General features: G+C 49.1%; 1 protein-coding gene across 1 annotated transcript in view; it reads right to left on the bottom strand.

The window, feature by feature from the left end:
• Positions 1 to 15,384, bottom strand: part of LOC146855554 (uncharacterized) — a 421,570-nt gene that overhangs the window by 63,258 nt on the left and 342,928 nt on the right. The window contains exon 17 of the mRNA XM_085653381.1: positions 5,141 to 5,257. Coding sequence (XP_085509507.1) covers positions 5,141 to 5,257 — 117 coding nt within the window. The remainder of the gene's footprint in view (positions 1 to 5,140; positions 5,258 to 15,384) is intronic.

The raw sequence follows: 15,384 nt of genomic DNA, 5'->3' as shown, positions 1-15,384 counted from the left end.
TACCAGCACTTCTCAAGAAAAATGCTACACTTTTAATTGGAGAGTACCGGCACTTCTCATAAACAAGCAGGTACTCTGCTTACAGAGTACCTGCACTTCTATATTTCAAGCACTGATCCAGATATATAAAGCAACAACGGATATACACTTAAAACCAGCCACAGGACCTTTGGCTTTGTCAATAAGTGATAACTGTTTAAGATAAATGAGTAACAACAATGGTTTTTATGAAAATAATTAAGATGGAAAATGTTTCAATTCTGAAATTGTGAGACTGTGAATTAAATGTTTCTGAGGTCTGTGGAAGGAGTATTGATCTTCAGAATGTCTTAGTCACACCCGTAATGTGCACTGTATGTTAGACATGTCTGCCCTCTTTCTCTCCACACCTCATCCATCGGCATATCTTACACCTCATCACTTTACACTTAAGCACCGTCTTTTCACTCGTTGGAAAGCACTTCTTTGCATACTGGTCACTCACTTCATCAGCCCGACAAACACACAACACACCTGCTCACTTCCAAGTTCTGCATTTTCTTTTACTTCCATCGCATCAAAATGTTGACAACTGTGTACCTTGTTCACACGTATTTACACAGAATCGCAATTTCCACTGGAATATGTGTCCATTGCTCTGTTCCCTCTGCAGAGAGGCCAAGGATTGGATGACCATGTATTCTGAACACCTATTTGAACCACTGGACAGGCGCTATGAGAAACTCGAACTGCCTTCAGCCTCAACTCTACAGATCTCGATAATGGCCTTTATAAAGACTTGGGGGCATATTAACAAGGGCCGGCGATAAATATCGCAAAGCGTGCTTGCATATTTATCGCCGGCTATCTCTGGAATTTATCGCCTGGTTAGCGCGTTATCAACAACGCGCATCGCCCAGGCGATAAAAATTCCAGAGAAAGTGTGGATATCGCCGTTTTCCATGGTGGAAAACGGCGATATCCTAGATGATAGGGCCTGTGGTCTTAGCCAGAGAATCCACCCCCCATGTTAAATATGCCTTAGTCAGGAATTTAACAGACGTTAAATTCCTGCGTTAAGGCATACTTAACGCGATTTAAATAATCACTACCCTTCCTGAATTCGTGATATTTTCCCTGGTTGGTTTCACAGCCACGCCTACTTTGCATCTCATTAGCGATGCAAAGTTAGGCGTGCTGGAAACGGGCGCTAAGTCAGCAAAACACGCAATAGCGTGTCTTTGCTGATAAGGCGATAAAATTATCGCTGCTTTTCGGCCGAAAACGGCTGCAAAAGCGGCGATAATTTTATAGCGCCGCCTTGTTAATATGCCCCTTGGGGGCGACTCAGTTCAAACTATTCATTAAATAAGAGTAATATGCCACACCCAAAAACCACAAACACACTAAACAGAAAACATGGAATGCTCTTAAGGGGTCGCAAAATTAAGTATGCGTGTGAAATGTAAACAGGAACAAATCGTTAGTTAACATGAAATACCTAAACATTTTTAATATTCACTGTTCAGAAAGCATCAGTGTTTTGCCAGTAAACCGCAGGTGAGGCGCCGTTGCTTGAAGTAATGCAGTAGCAAGGCGCCAAGGCAAGCTCCAGGGACTGTGGTTTTGGATAGGTTCGTGCAAGGCCGGGTTCTATCTACCCTTCTGTTCAACGCAGCAGCAACAGGTGTTTCACAATTAGACTGCACACTGGTGCGCTCGTGCTCCGTGGTTATTGAAGGCATGCGCTTTTTACGAAAGTGTCATCATTTCAAAGCAAACCACGACAGCAGATAAAAGTGCAGGGTGCACGGTCAATGATATGAGTGCACACACCCTATCTCGGAATGCAATACATTGCTCCTGACAGCCATCATCAGTCACACTGTCAGAACGGACTAGCTCAAATCAGCCCCCTCCATAACGTCCCTTCCATCGAATTTATTGAAGCAAGACTCATAGGGAAAATGACACGCTTAAAGACACATTACCTACTTCCAATATTTTGCATGTGCCAGAAGTGTACATACAAGTGCTCTGTTCTGTGGGGAATTAGTGAGGCCAAGCAATATAGCAGAGTGCGAGTGGAGGCAGATGCTGCTGAGAAAACTCCAGCAAGGCACTCTGCTCACACTTAAACATGCTTGCACATAATGCCATCTGTTGTACTGTGGGAAGGTATTCACAGTCAGTCACTCACAGAAACATGACCAATCACAATCGCTTTAACGGAAAGCCACACAGTTATTGGTCGTGTTCTACTCGCCCTGCCCATGGGCTGCTTCATCTGCGTGGGCCGTAAACACACTGCACCCAACTTATCTAACCAATCCAGACCCTGCTCTCATGCTGTTTATAATAGTAAACAGCATGAGAGCAGCGCCTGGGTTCGCTGGAGCAGCCAAACCCACCGCTCATAAGGGCAGGGCTGGACTGGCCGTAGCAGGCACAGGGCAATCCCCCTGTGGGCAGCACGGGTGGGGGCCGGTTTTGGGCCCCTGGGGGCCGTTTTTGTTACAGGGCCGTTTGTGCAGCATAGCTGCAAAAACGTCCCTGTAACAAAATCGGTTGAAAACCGGCCCTGGCAAAGAGCTCGGCGGCACCCCAACCCCCCGGGAGGGGGTGGCTGAGCACTTTGCCAGGGCCGGTTGTGGTTCCCAGTCCGGCCCTGTATAAGGGGACTGAGGAGCTGTGTCTGCATTCCTCCCGATTACTCAACACAGCACAGATTGAAGAGGCTTCAAGTGCGCATGTCAGGCTGGGCATCGCAAGCCAGCTGACCAATCTGACATGCACCCTACAAGCTTTAGGACATTACTCATCCCTCCTGTCAATCGTCAGGAATGGCCACGCCCCGTCCTAAAAAATACTCGGGCAAGGCATTTTTATTTTATTTATTTAGTAATTAATATTTGAATGTATGTGATGGCTCGCAGTAGGAGGGTGATACTCTAACGCAACAAAGGAGGAACCACCCCTGATGTCAATCTCTTCAGGAGCCTTAGGTTCCCCAAAGTTAAGGATGCCTTATCTCCTTCAGCCAAAGAGTGACCGATCCCCATCCCACACTGCACCCCACGTACCTTTTGTACAAGATAGTCAATAGTCCCTTGTCCTGTTGCTCGGCACAGAGCTCTGTTTCTTCGTACACAGAAATACGCTATTTAGATTTCAATATAAAGGGCTACTGGGAGGAAGTTTGGAGTCACCTGCTGAAACTGCTACCCATCCACAATACCTAGCGGCATTTCCCCTCAGCCAATTTTCACCTGGCCCAACAGTAATATTTTCAGACAGGAGTTCAAGGACCAAAACTCTGGAACGCCCCGGACCCTCTGCCAAGGGGTGGACCAAACTGCATCTATTTTAAGAACTTCTCAAGAAGGAACAGTTCCAAAGATCATTAGACTAAAGGACTGACTCAGGACAGCGCATGAAGAATGTTATATTATGAATCGTCCTTGTACGCTTCAGGACTCCAACTGCATTGGAGCTTGTTCTTTGCTGCCTTTTGCCCTGTAAACCGAGTACAAGGAGGTCTGTGATGCTTTACAAATCAAAGGGAGAGGATGTACGGCTAGAGCGGTCGACCTTGAAGCTGGGGAACCGGGTTTGAGTCTTGGCAACGACGCTCAACATCCTGTGAATCTCGGCAAATCACTTAATCTCCCCATGCCTAACAAAAATGAATGTGTCCTCATGTAAAGAAACTGGTGCTCATATAAAGCGCTCTGATGCCTGATGTCTCGGGTCTATTTGGCACTATATAAAACTAAAAAAAAAAATAGATTTTTTGGATTGAAAAAAGATAGTGAAAGGATAGAAGAGGGAAGGGTTTGCATTTATATAGGGCTTGCTACCCCTGATGAGGTGTCGAAGTGCTTTTCGGTGGGTAGCCCGCTACTTCGGAACCCAAACAGGATTGGTGTGGTATTAGTCTTGGGAAATATGAAATAAATTTGAGTGGTGGACATGTTAGTCTGTTATTTGGATTGAAAGGGATAGTGGAGGGATAGAAGAGGGAAGGATTTTAGATATTTTTTGGGAGCTCATAACAGTAAGAGAAGGTTTGGGATGAGGAAAGGGGAGGGGAAAGAGTCAGAGAGGAGTGTTTAGAAAGGCTTGTTTGGGAGATTAAATAGTAAAAGAGGTATGAGATGATGCAAGGAGGAGTAGGGGAGGGAAACGTCTAGAAAGGGTTATTTTGGGGATCATAGTAGTAGAATGGGGTTTGGGATGAGTGAGAGAGTGGAGGTAGAGGATATATTGAGAGAGGTATAGGGTGAGATATAGGGTAGTGCATTGGAGGTGCTGAATTAGAAACAAAGTAATAAATATAAATGGAAGGTATGTATGTATAAGGAAGGTATTAATAAACTGAGACTTTCAAATGCTGCTGTATTTAAAGGTTATTTGTTTTTCTTATTTGTTTTGTAATCTCATAGTGAATCAATTGTAAATAAATAGTTATGATATGAACAAACTGCATTCTGCACACATTGCTATTAACAAGTTCAATTGCAGTGGGATTCACTGTGCTAATGAGCTAATGAGATTGATTTACTTTCTGCTAAAAAAAATAAGTTCTACAGAATATGTTAATAATCTCCACTGAAATAAATTGTGTGGAAATTCGACTCGCTCTACATATTCTTTGCAACTATGCAGAAGTGGCTGCTTTTTCTATATGATTAGTACATGACCACAAGCCTAATTAGAAATTGAAGAAATTTGTAGTTTATACTGTAATAAAAATAAACAAAAGCACTATAATAAAAGTTTGAGCTTAGATAAAAAGTGATCTCATATTGAGTTTTTGTACTTCCTTACACAGTCATACCCAGGTGTGATTGCCTTCTTCAAGGTGGACTGCTTGATGGATATTGAGAGAGGATGGGTGGACTCGCGCCAAGCAGGGATCACTGGTTCCAGTGCTGCTTCTCCAGCTAGTATTGTCTATCTGGCATCCATCGCTTGCCCCGCTCTTTTCACCTAATTTTGGACCTGAGGGAGCAGTTGGGAGACACCTTCTCTTTCAGGGTAATCTATCATACAGGAGATGCAGTAGTGTCTCTGTCAGCATGCCCCCTTTTGGTCAGTTCTGGAAACCCCCATGCAAATAACATGTCTGATGTACAAACAAGTTTGATACAAAACTCACCAGAAACATGCCAGGAGCAACAATGTGCCTTTCCACCAGCAGGCACCCTCCCCGGCCTGTGAACTCATCCGCGCTGTCAATGTTATACTTCAGTAGGCGGAACGAATCCAGACGGCTCTTCAGCAACAAAAGAGAAATTTTGTTTTATATTTTTGCATTGACAAAGCTATTTTAAACAAGCACTGACAAAGCCAACAGGTTAGGTCATGGTAAATACGTGCATTTCTTTTCATTGCAAGTGTATTCCACAATAGTTAAAACATGAAAAAAGCATGCTGCAAACTAAGCGTCGCAGGCGTATGCTTGCATAAGAAGTTTTAAAATAAAAACAGTACAAATGCTTCATAGCAGGGAGAAGAATTGCAACCCCCCTTTTTTAGTTTTAGTTTTAATATACATTAAAAGAAAATATGATCCTAACTAGCTCAACATTTGTTACTATTTGCCTTGAATTACTGTGACCTAAAGACATATCTTACATACACAAGGAATGTCTAAGTAAAAAAGCATAAAAATGATTAAGAATGCAAAATCAAAGTCTTATTATAGTAAACTATAGGCCCACTAGCCCTGGCACTGAAATGTACTTTTTTTTAGGTGGCTCTGCAACGCAAGAGAGCCAATGTCAAAAGTGTGTTGACTCAATTCCTCATGCTGTTTCCGGTGGTGGGTAAAAATCTGAATGACAGTTAAACAGACCAATGGACGAAGAGAGCTCACCCAAAGTCCCTCTATGTAAGTATATATGTATTTTTTTTTATAGATTACTATTCCTTATTACTTGAAGTTGGCAAGACCTCTAAAGTTCTCGCTAGAGCAGACTTAAAAATGTATAAGATAATTATGTCATCTTTCATGACAGCTTTCAAAGAATTAAGTTGTAACAGCTAGGCTACTTTACAAAAATGCAACAATGAACGCTTACTTTTGAGTGATTTGGGGATTGTTATGGTGCTGCAGGGCCAGGGCTGGCTTTAGGGCAGTTTGACAGGTGCAGTCACATTTTGCGCTGACCTCACGGTGTGCTGTTGGTAGAAATAACTTATGGATTTAAGAAATAACTTATGGATTTAAAAGTACCAGCTGAAGAGGTCCTTGTGTGTCCAGCAGTTTTCAGTCAACAATAAAAATGTCACGCTAACCCTAGTGATTAATGTACTTGCTGTAGAGATTTGGTGTTTTGCCTAGTGGCAGTTTCTTTTTCAAACATATTTTTTTTTTTTGCAAATTAAGTAAAAAACAAAGGCCAATGAGGCCAACATTTATCAAATGCATGTATGTTTCCCTCCACCCCCCCCAACTTGACATCAGTCAATGAAACATAATGAAAATCCACATGTAGCGGTCAGTGTCTCACTTCCACCCTGGTCACCCTCAACCCACAAATTCCTGGATTTCATCATCATTCAACTGACCCACTGGGCGAACAGGTTCCAATTGTATGCCCCGGTTGTCCACCCACACCTGACATATCTTGGGGTGCTTCTGGGGGCAACCTCTTGCCTTGTATGCTGCCACTTCAAAACCCATACAATGGTCCCTACCTTTCTTCCACACCGCTAAGGCCGGGAGAGTCGTAGCCTTCCACTCCTATGCCATGTCCTGCTTTGCTAAGGGCTTATCACAGTTTTGACTCATAATAAAGTAGCGCAGGAAAATGTGCCTGCTGCAAAGAACATGTTCCATGCAGGTCACAGAACTGTATTTTATGTGGATAACTCAGTGGGTTATTGATTTTCTCACATAGATCATTCTGTTAGTTGCTGTTCATAAGTTACAATCCTAATATAGCACAGAACTATGAACTTTCATCAAACAGCTGCATGCAAACTGCATGGTAGAGGCTAGAATGTTATGTTTTTTCCTAGTCTTTCATTAACCTAATGTTGCTTAAAAGGGTTGGTTTGGTTAGACATACTTTCTTATTTGTGAAGCCAACTGCAACCACTGTGGCACATTTTAAATCCAGGGGTTTGTTCTTCTTCAAACCAAACAGCTTGTATTCCTCATTTCCTATGTAACATTTCCTATAGACTGATTTACACATGTATGATTCATTGTCTCGGTATAATGTGTGTGTGATGTAAAGTGCTCTGACAGCCTACACTGGTATAAGCAGTGCTATAAACCAAATTAAATGCATGTGAGAGAGGGGAGATATGGAGAGGAAAAAGCACTGTTGAAGGGTGATAGAGCGGGAATCTGTGAAGAAAGAGGCCATGGGGGTGGGTGCCAAAAAGATTGTTGCACCGGGCGCCACCAGCGCTAAACCCGGCCCAGGCAGGAAACGTCAAATATCTAAATCAATACACTATAAAAGCAGTGCACACAATCCACAGTGTCGCAATATTAGACTCAAAGTCACCAACCAAGCATCCCAACCATCAACAATCACTGATGGTTATTACTAATGTGAAGGTGAACGTTCTGCATTTCATTGATCTGCACAAGACTGTGATTTTATAAATACACTAATGCACTTAACATTACAAGCAGGTTAAGACATCAGCTCAAGGCATGAACCATATTCTGAGGCTCATCCTTGTGGTCAATGTTCATTAGTTATTTATAGGGATCTCTCAACCCACAGAGCAACTGAGCAAAGACCTTGAACAATTTTTTTTATTTTAAAAACAGATAGAAAAAGAAAGCAAGACATGACATCTAAAAGGAAAATAAAATTAGGACCCAAGAATATTGAAAATAAAATTAGGACCCAAGAATATTGAGTTATTTAGATTCAGTGCCTAATACTCTGCCATTCAAATTGGAGGAAAACTATCATACAAAGGAGGTATTCAGTATGCTGGCACAATACAGTAATAGTAATGCACTCAGATGAGAGGGTTCACACGATGAAAGTGTAGTGGTATGTTTATATCTGTGTGAGAAATTGGGTTATTGGTTGAGGGGGGTGAAACCCTTTTCAAGCAACAACCACTATCCTTGTCGGTATGAACCTCAAAATGTCACTAAATTAACCTGTGCTTAACCCTCTGGTAGCTTGGTACAGAAGCAAACAGGCTTGTGTAAAGTATTTATGTAGCAAACAAACTTTAATAAAGTGAAAACACAAGAAAAATCCCACACCAAACTAGAACAATAGAGTAAACTTTACTACAATTATACCAGAATGGCAAAAATCCAATTAGTAGAACTGGAGATTTGCAGTTTCAAAGTCTTAATTAAAAGTAGCACTAAAACAAACGCAAAGCACCAATTGTAGTTCTTTGGTTGCGGCTGACCTGAACAAAGTCACAAGTTTAGGCTGACTGTGATGGAGTGCGAACCAGGTTCAGGACAGAGTACCTGGTTGTACTTGGCCAGAGATGCGAGGTCCTGCATCTCACTGCATTCGTTCCAATGAGTTTGCCGATTGGGAGCTGAGAGGTGCTGCATCGAGTTGCATCATGCTGCATAGGTTCCGATGAGGCCACTAATTAGTGTTGAAATGCAAGAGCCTTTATTAAGTTGCGTCATGCAGAGGCATTTGTTACAGAACCATCATTTGGGCCATGAGAAGTGCACTCTGATCCCACCCATGAGCTCAGAACCTGGGGCACCCCTTGTGAATCAGGAATTACTCCAGTGAAGGCCAGCACCAGGGTACAGGCAGGCCCAGTTAGGTCCGGTCAGCTGGGCAGATGCAGGACAGGTCTCTGGAGCTTTTTATGTCCCTCACATGTCCACACAGGAGGCCAGCCATCAAGCCCTTGGAGTCACTCTGGTGGTCCTGGGTTCAAGGCGCAGGTCCAGGCTTCCTTCCTCAGGCAGAAGGGCAGCAGGGCAGTCCTTCAAGTAGGATGGCAGCAGGGCAGTCTTTCGGCCAACAAGACAGTCCTTCTTCTAGGACTTCCGCAGGTCCAGAAGTGATCTGATGATTGGTTCATGAGGTTCAATATTTATACCTGGTGCCAGCCTTTGAAGTTGGGTGACATCTTCTACAAGCCCCACCTCTGAGTCTGGAAATTTCTTTTCTTCCGCTGACAAGGCTACACGTAGTGTAGGGTGGCAAAAGACTGGTGTCGAGTTCCTTTGAATGTGTGCTGGAGGCAGCCCTTTGAAATGTAAGTGAGGCAAGTAACAGCTCCACCCCAACCATCCTTGCTGGATGGCCCATCCTGCCAACACACTTTGTCTCACTGTCCGAGAGAAATACACAAAGGGCAACAGCTAAGCTTATTCCAGCTATGTGACTCAGAATACTGGCAGAAGACACAAATAGTTAAGACAAGAAAATGTCAACTTTCTAAAAGTGGTTTCTAAAAGTGGCAGTTTCAGAATTGTGACTTTAAATCTAACTTTACCATTAAATAGGGGTTTAAATTACATCTCATTTAAGTGTAAACATACTTTTCCTATCCTCTCCAAAATGTAAGTTATCATTTTTTTTTTTTTTTTTTTGAAATATTTTTATTGGGTTTATCAACAAAACAGAAAACAAACACCACTCGTATAGTGCAAGGCATGGCATACAGGGGTTACAAGGTACTGGAGCAATGACAGTACCGGTGTCACAGAGAGAAATAAACAGCCCAATGACAACACACCATCGCTCCCTTCCCCGCCCATCTCCAGCAGTGGAGCCATTAATCCTGGTCACTGAGATCCGAGTCCGCTGCATCCGGTGGGGGCTCACAGATATTTCCCCGGTATACATTCCATCCACCCCAGACCTGGGACCACTTCTTGGGGCACCCTCTATGGACATACACAGTTTTTTCGGTCACCATTACAAGGTCCATATCTCGGATCCACTGCGTCAGGGTAGGCCCCAGCCCCGATCCCCATTTCTGGGCTATGTTACGCTTTGCGAGCATGAGTCCCAAAGTCACCCAAAGCTGGGTCACCTTCTTGTGGTCCGTCTGTTCCCAGACATTAAGGAGGCACAGCCGAGGTTCAGGCAGCGTGGGAATTTTTGTTACCTGGGAGAGAATACGCAACACCCCTTTCCAATACGTCGCCACGACAGGGCACTCCCAGAGGGTATGCAAGAAGGTCCCCTCGTGGCCACAGTTCCTGAGACACAGCGGGGACTCCACCCGGTGGAGTCTGAATAGGAGGGTGCGGGTGTAGTATGTGCGGTGCAAAATTTTGAGTTGGACCAGTCTGAGCTTGGAAGATATGCCCACCTCCCTGGGGGATGAAAGCGCGGAATTCCAGTCCGTCTCATCAAATTCTCCAAGTTCTGCCTCCCACTTCCCCTTGAGGGCGGAAAAAGGGTCGGGGCGGTTATTTAGTATCTTCCGGTACGTTAGGGACGTCGCCCTCTGGAGCGGATGCTCCATGAGGAGCCGGTCCTCTAAGGGCGATGACTCAGGGAGCCGAGTCCCACGTGGTATCGCCGCCTGAAGAGCGTGTTGAACTTGTAAATATCGGAAGTGCTCGGTGTCCGCCAGGTCGTAGTCCGCTTGCAGTTGGGCAAAAGTGATCACCTCTCCCTTGCGCCAGAGGTCTCCCACCCTGGAGATACCAATAAGATCCCACTGGTGGAACCCCTTGGTAGTGCGAAGTACCCCGAGCTGCCTGGTGTCCCAAAGCGGCGTTGCCTGGGTAATCTTTCCAGCCCATCCCATCGCCCGTTGCGCCGCGTGCCATATCCGGAGGGTATGGGCTGCGGGCCCCGCCGGAACGCGACCCCTTTTTGGGTTGTAAAGGGCTCCCATAACCCCTCCGGGGCCGAGTAGTTGACGGTCCATACGGTATGCGGGGTCATCCCCCGGCACATGGAGCCACTGGTTAATAACCATGAGGTGCGACGCCCAGTAATAGGTCTTCATGTCGGGGAGGGCTATACCTCCATCATACCAGCCACTGGTAAGCTTATGGAGGGCAATGCGAGGCGACTTGTCCTCCCAGAGGAGACGAGTGATCTCAGCGTTGATCGCCGTGAAGTAGGAGGGTGCAATGGGGAAGGGGGTATTTTGCAGCGCATAGAGGAATCTCGGGAGGGCGAGCATCTTAAAGAGCGAAGCCCGCCCAAGCAATGTCAGCGGCAATGTGCGCCAGTGTTTAACGTCGGCGCGAAGCCGTTGGAGGGGCCTCATTAGATTTTCCGCGACAAATTTGTCCCGGTCGGCCGTGACGTATATGCCAAGATATTTGAACCCGTCGGTAGCTAGTAGAATGTTACAGCCTGACGGAAGCCGCGGTGGGGAGCCTCGGAGCATATATAAGATGGATTTCTCCCAGTTTATATCGTATCCAGACCTACTACCATATGATTCACATATGTTGAGGAGACAGGCGATAGAGCGCGCCGGCGAGGCGAGATAGAGGAGCACATCGTCCGCATAGAGGGATATGCGATCCTCCCATTCCAACGTCCACCTAAGGCCACGGATCATCGGATCCTGTCGCACCCACGCCGCCAATGGCTCGAGAGCCATAGCAAATAGGAGCGGGGAGAGGGGGCAACCCTGCCTAGTCCCTCGACCCAGCGGAAAGGCGTCAGAGACGCGGCCATTGACCACCACCTGTGCAAGTGGCTTAGTGTAAAGCAGCTGGATCCACGCGCAAATCCTGGGGCCGAGCCCCATATGGCGGAGGACGGCAAAGAGGAAAGGCCACTCCACTCTGTCAAACGCCATCCGCGCATCCAACGACAGTATGGCCGCATCTTCCTCGATCGAGGAGCGGCCGGCAATGATGCCATGGAGACGCCGCAGATTCAAAGCGGTGTTCCGGTGGGGCATAAATCCGGACTGGTCCGGGTGTATTAGGGTCGAAAGGTAGGGCTGCAGCCGCGTTGCTATCACCTTGGCCAGGATCTTCGCCTCGGCATTGAGCAGCGAGATCGGGCGATAAGAGGAGCACTCGTGGGACGGCTTGTTGGGTTTAGGGATCACCACTATTGTAGCCATCCTCTGATCACGGGGGAGCATCCCCGTCGATAGACCGTCCTCATACATGGCTAATAGGTGAGGGACCACAAGTGCGGAATTTTGCTTGTAGTATTCGATTGGGATTCCGTTGGGCCCCATTGCCTTACCACTGCGGAGGGCCAAAATCGCCAGCGTGATCTCCTCCGCCGTCAGATCAGCCTCCAGGGCCTCAGCCCCCGAAGCGGCCAGCCGAGGCATTGCGATGTCCCTGAGGAAGAGCTCATTGTCCGCCACGGTGGCCGAGGCCTCCGGGGTATAGATGTGTTGATAATGGGCCGCGAAGGCCCCGGCTATGCGCTGGGGCTCCGAGGTAAAGTCTCCTTCGCCCAGGCGAATCCGCGCCACCCACCGCGACGCACGGTCCCCCTTCTCCAGCCAGGCCAGGAGTTTGCCAGCCTTATCACCGAGTTCATAGATGGTGTGCTGGGTGGCTACTTGTCGAGCTCGGGCCCCCTCCCAAAGATGGGACCTATATTCTTGCTGCGCCATATGAAGGGTGTGCGCCGAATCTCCGTCCCCCCGCAGTGTATGGGATGCTTCCGCCTCCACTATCGCCCGCTCCAGCTCCAGTACAGCGAGCCGCTGGGTCTTAGTATGGTCCGTAATGATGGAGATGGCCTGGCCACGGAGGACGGTTTTAAAGGCCTCCCAGAGGGTTGCTGCGCTCTCGACCGACTCAGCATTCTCGGTAAAATAGTTCTTGGTCGCCTTTTTGAGGGTCTTAGCAATTTTAGGGATTTTAAGATATCCGGGGCGGATCGGGAACAATGTGCGCCTTCCTGGGTCACCGGACGCAAACGTGATGACCACCGGCGAGTGATCCGAGATGCCCCTGGGTAGGTGCGACACCTCCGTCACCCCTTTGTACCCGGCCGGTGAGGTGAAGATGTAGTCGATACGGGAGAGGGTGTGGTGTACCCCGGAGAGGAAGGTGTATTGTCTCTCATCAGGCCAGTATGCCCTCCATGTGTCTACTAAGCCAAGCGCGGTAGCAAAGTCTGCGAGCGTGGAGGCGTCGGCCCCAAGAGTCCTGTGTGCAGACCTGTCCAGTGCCGGGTCCATGGCTGCATTGAAGTCTCCGCCCATGATGAGCTCCCCAGAAGGGAGCGCCAAAAGGAATTCGCCCAGTGCCCTGAGGGAGGCTTGGTGTAGTGTCGGGGGGATGTAGACAGAAACCAGATTATAAATCCTCCCCTCCCATTGACAAGTGAGTGCCGCGAAGCGGCCATATTCGTCCCTACGGGAATCAAGAAGAATCAGGGGGACACGCTTGTTCACCAGTATGCCCACCCCCCGGGACCCTGTCGTAAACTCTGAATGTGTTGCCATCTTAAACCCCCACCTATCCAGGGCTTTGGTGGACGTACCCACTAGGTGTGTTTCTTGCAAGAGCGCCACCCCGGGCCCCTTGCGCTTGAGATATTGAAGCACTAGCCCCCTCTTAATCTTGTCTCCCAGGCCGTTAACGTTCCAGGAGAGGACCGCAAAGGAAGGAGAACGCTGCTGAGCAGGGGCGTCTGGCAGTGAGTCAGAGGCCGCTCGAGGCAAGCTATGTGACGTCGTCTCCAGGGGAGGGTGTGTTAGTCGCGTCCTGCCCTGTGCCACCCCTGTGCACCTGTACCTGCCCAATCTGCCGTATGTACCCCTGAGTGGTTGGTGAACCTAAAACAAAACAAAAATCAACATTTAAACGAACTCCCCATCCCCCCACCCCCCTCCCTGCCTCCCTGCCCAGCGGATTTACAACTACCCGCCACCCCAACACAGCAGAGTGCTTAGTTCCCATAAACTTGGTACGTGCGTACGGGGGAAAGCCGCTCCGCACACAGCCGCCACTCCCCATACCGTAAGTTTGTCCCCTCAAGCAGCAGACTGTCAGATGAGAGAAAAGGAAAAAGGGGGATCCGGGGTCATCCGTTCCTTGTAGGTTCAAGGCCCCAGGGGCCGGCGGCCACTGCAAGGTCCCAGGTCGGCAAGCGTCCAATAGTTCGGTCACATCACAGCACCATGCCTCAGGGCACTTCGTCACCCGCGCCTGAGTCCTCAACGTTCAGGGTTTGGCGAGAGTCGGGAAGGCCGCCCAGGGCGCGCTCTCCCCTGCCCCTCGCTCTTGCTGGACGCCACCCCTCGAGCCATTCCGAGGCCTCCGCCGGCGATGTGAAGAACCATGTGCGCCCCTCCGCCTCCACTCGCAGCTTTGCAGGGTACAGCATTGAGTATTTTAGCTCTCGAGAGCGGAGGTCTGCCTTAACTGCCATGAAGTCCTTACGTTGCCGCACTACTGTAGCGGTGTAGTCCGGATAGAGGGTGACCTTAGCGTTGTCCACCCGCAATGGTGGGGCGGCACGCGCCGCCTGGAGGATCGCATCCCGGTCTCGGAAGTTGAAAATGCGGGCCAGGATCGGGCGCGGGGGGGCCCCAGGCTTAGGCCTCCCACCCGGCACCCGGTGCGCCCTCTCGACCGAGAAGAACTTGGAGAGCCCGCGGGGCTGCAGCTGTTCGGTGATCAGTTTTTCAACAAAGAGGTCTAAGGCAGGGCCGCGTTCACTCTCAGGCACACCCACGACCCGCACGTTGTTCCGCCGAGACCGGCCCTCCTGGTCGTCCAGCTTGGCCAGCAGCTGCTTTTGCACCAGTTCAAGGGCTTGTATGCGCTTGTGGTGGTCTGCCGTGCCCCGCGTGAGGGTCTCCGTGGTGGCCTCGACCTCAGTCAGTCTGGAGTTGATTTTGGCGACATCCGCCCGGAGGAGCGCAACATCTGTGGAGATAGTGCCAATTGAGGCCTGCATCTGTGTCAGCGTGGCCATGACGTCCGCCAGCGTGTACTCCGCAGGCCCGTCCGGGGGGGACCGTTTCTGATCCTGACAAAACGCGTACTTTTCAAGCTTCGCCTGTGCCCCACTGCGGTGGCCCTTCCCCCCCATGGTGCCAGGCCGTCTCCGCGATCACTCCCTGCCGGTGCAGGCACAGGGCTACCGCAGGAGCGACCGACCCACGTGCAGGGCAGGCCCAAGGGCGGCGCCGCCCGACCACGAGTGCCGCAGCGGGCCGAGATATCTCCAGGTCGCCCCCACGGCGCGGCCGCCGATATCCGAGGCGCCCCAGCGCCGGCAAGCCACAGGCAAAGCGACGGTCACCACAGCAAAAGGTCAGAGTATGGCCGCAGGCACTGGGGCGATGCACTGTATCCCAGGACTACACGTGCTGGCCGGCAGTCTGCGGGAGGGCACCACCCGGGTCAGGCGCTCACAGTCCCCTCAGAAGGCCGCAGTCCAGAGCGGCAGGGCGCCGCCAGCCCCGCGTAGGTCAATCCCAAAGTCCGATCTCCACTAACCTCCCTGTAGCCGGCGAGTCCACCCC

The sequence above is a fragment of the Triturus cristatus genome, chromosome 4_1 (genome assembly GCF_964204655.1).
Source record: "Triturus cristatus chromosome 4_1, aTriCri1.1, whole genome shotgun sequence".
NCBI lineage: Eukaryota > Metazoa > Chordata > Amphibia > Caudata > Salamandridae > Triturus > Triturus cristatus.
This window is presented reverse-complemented; position numbering and strand designations above follow the sequence as displayed.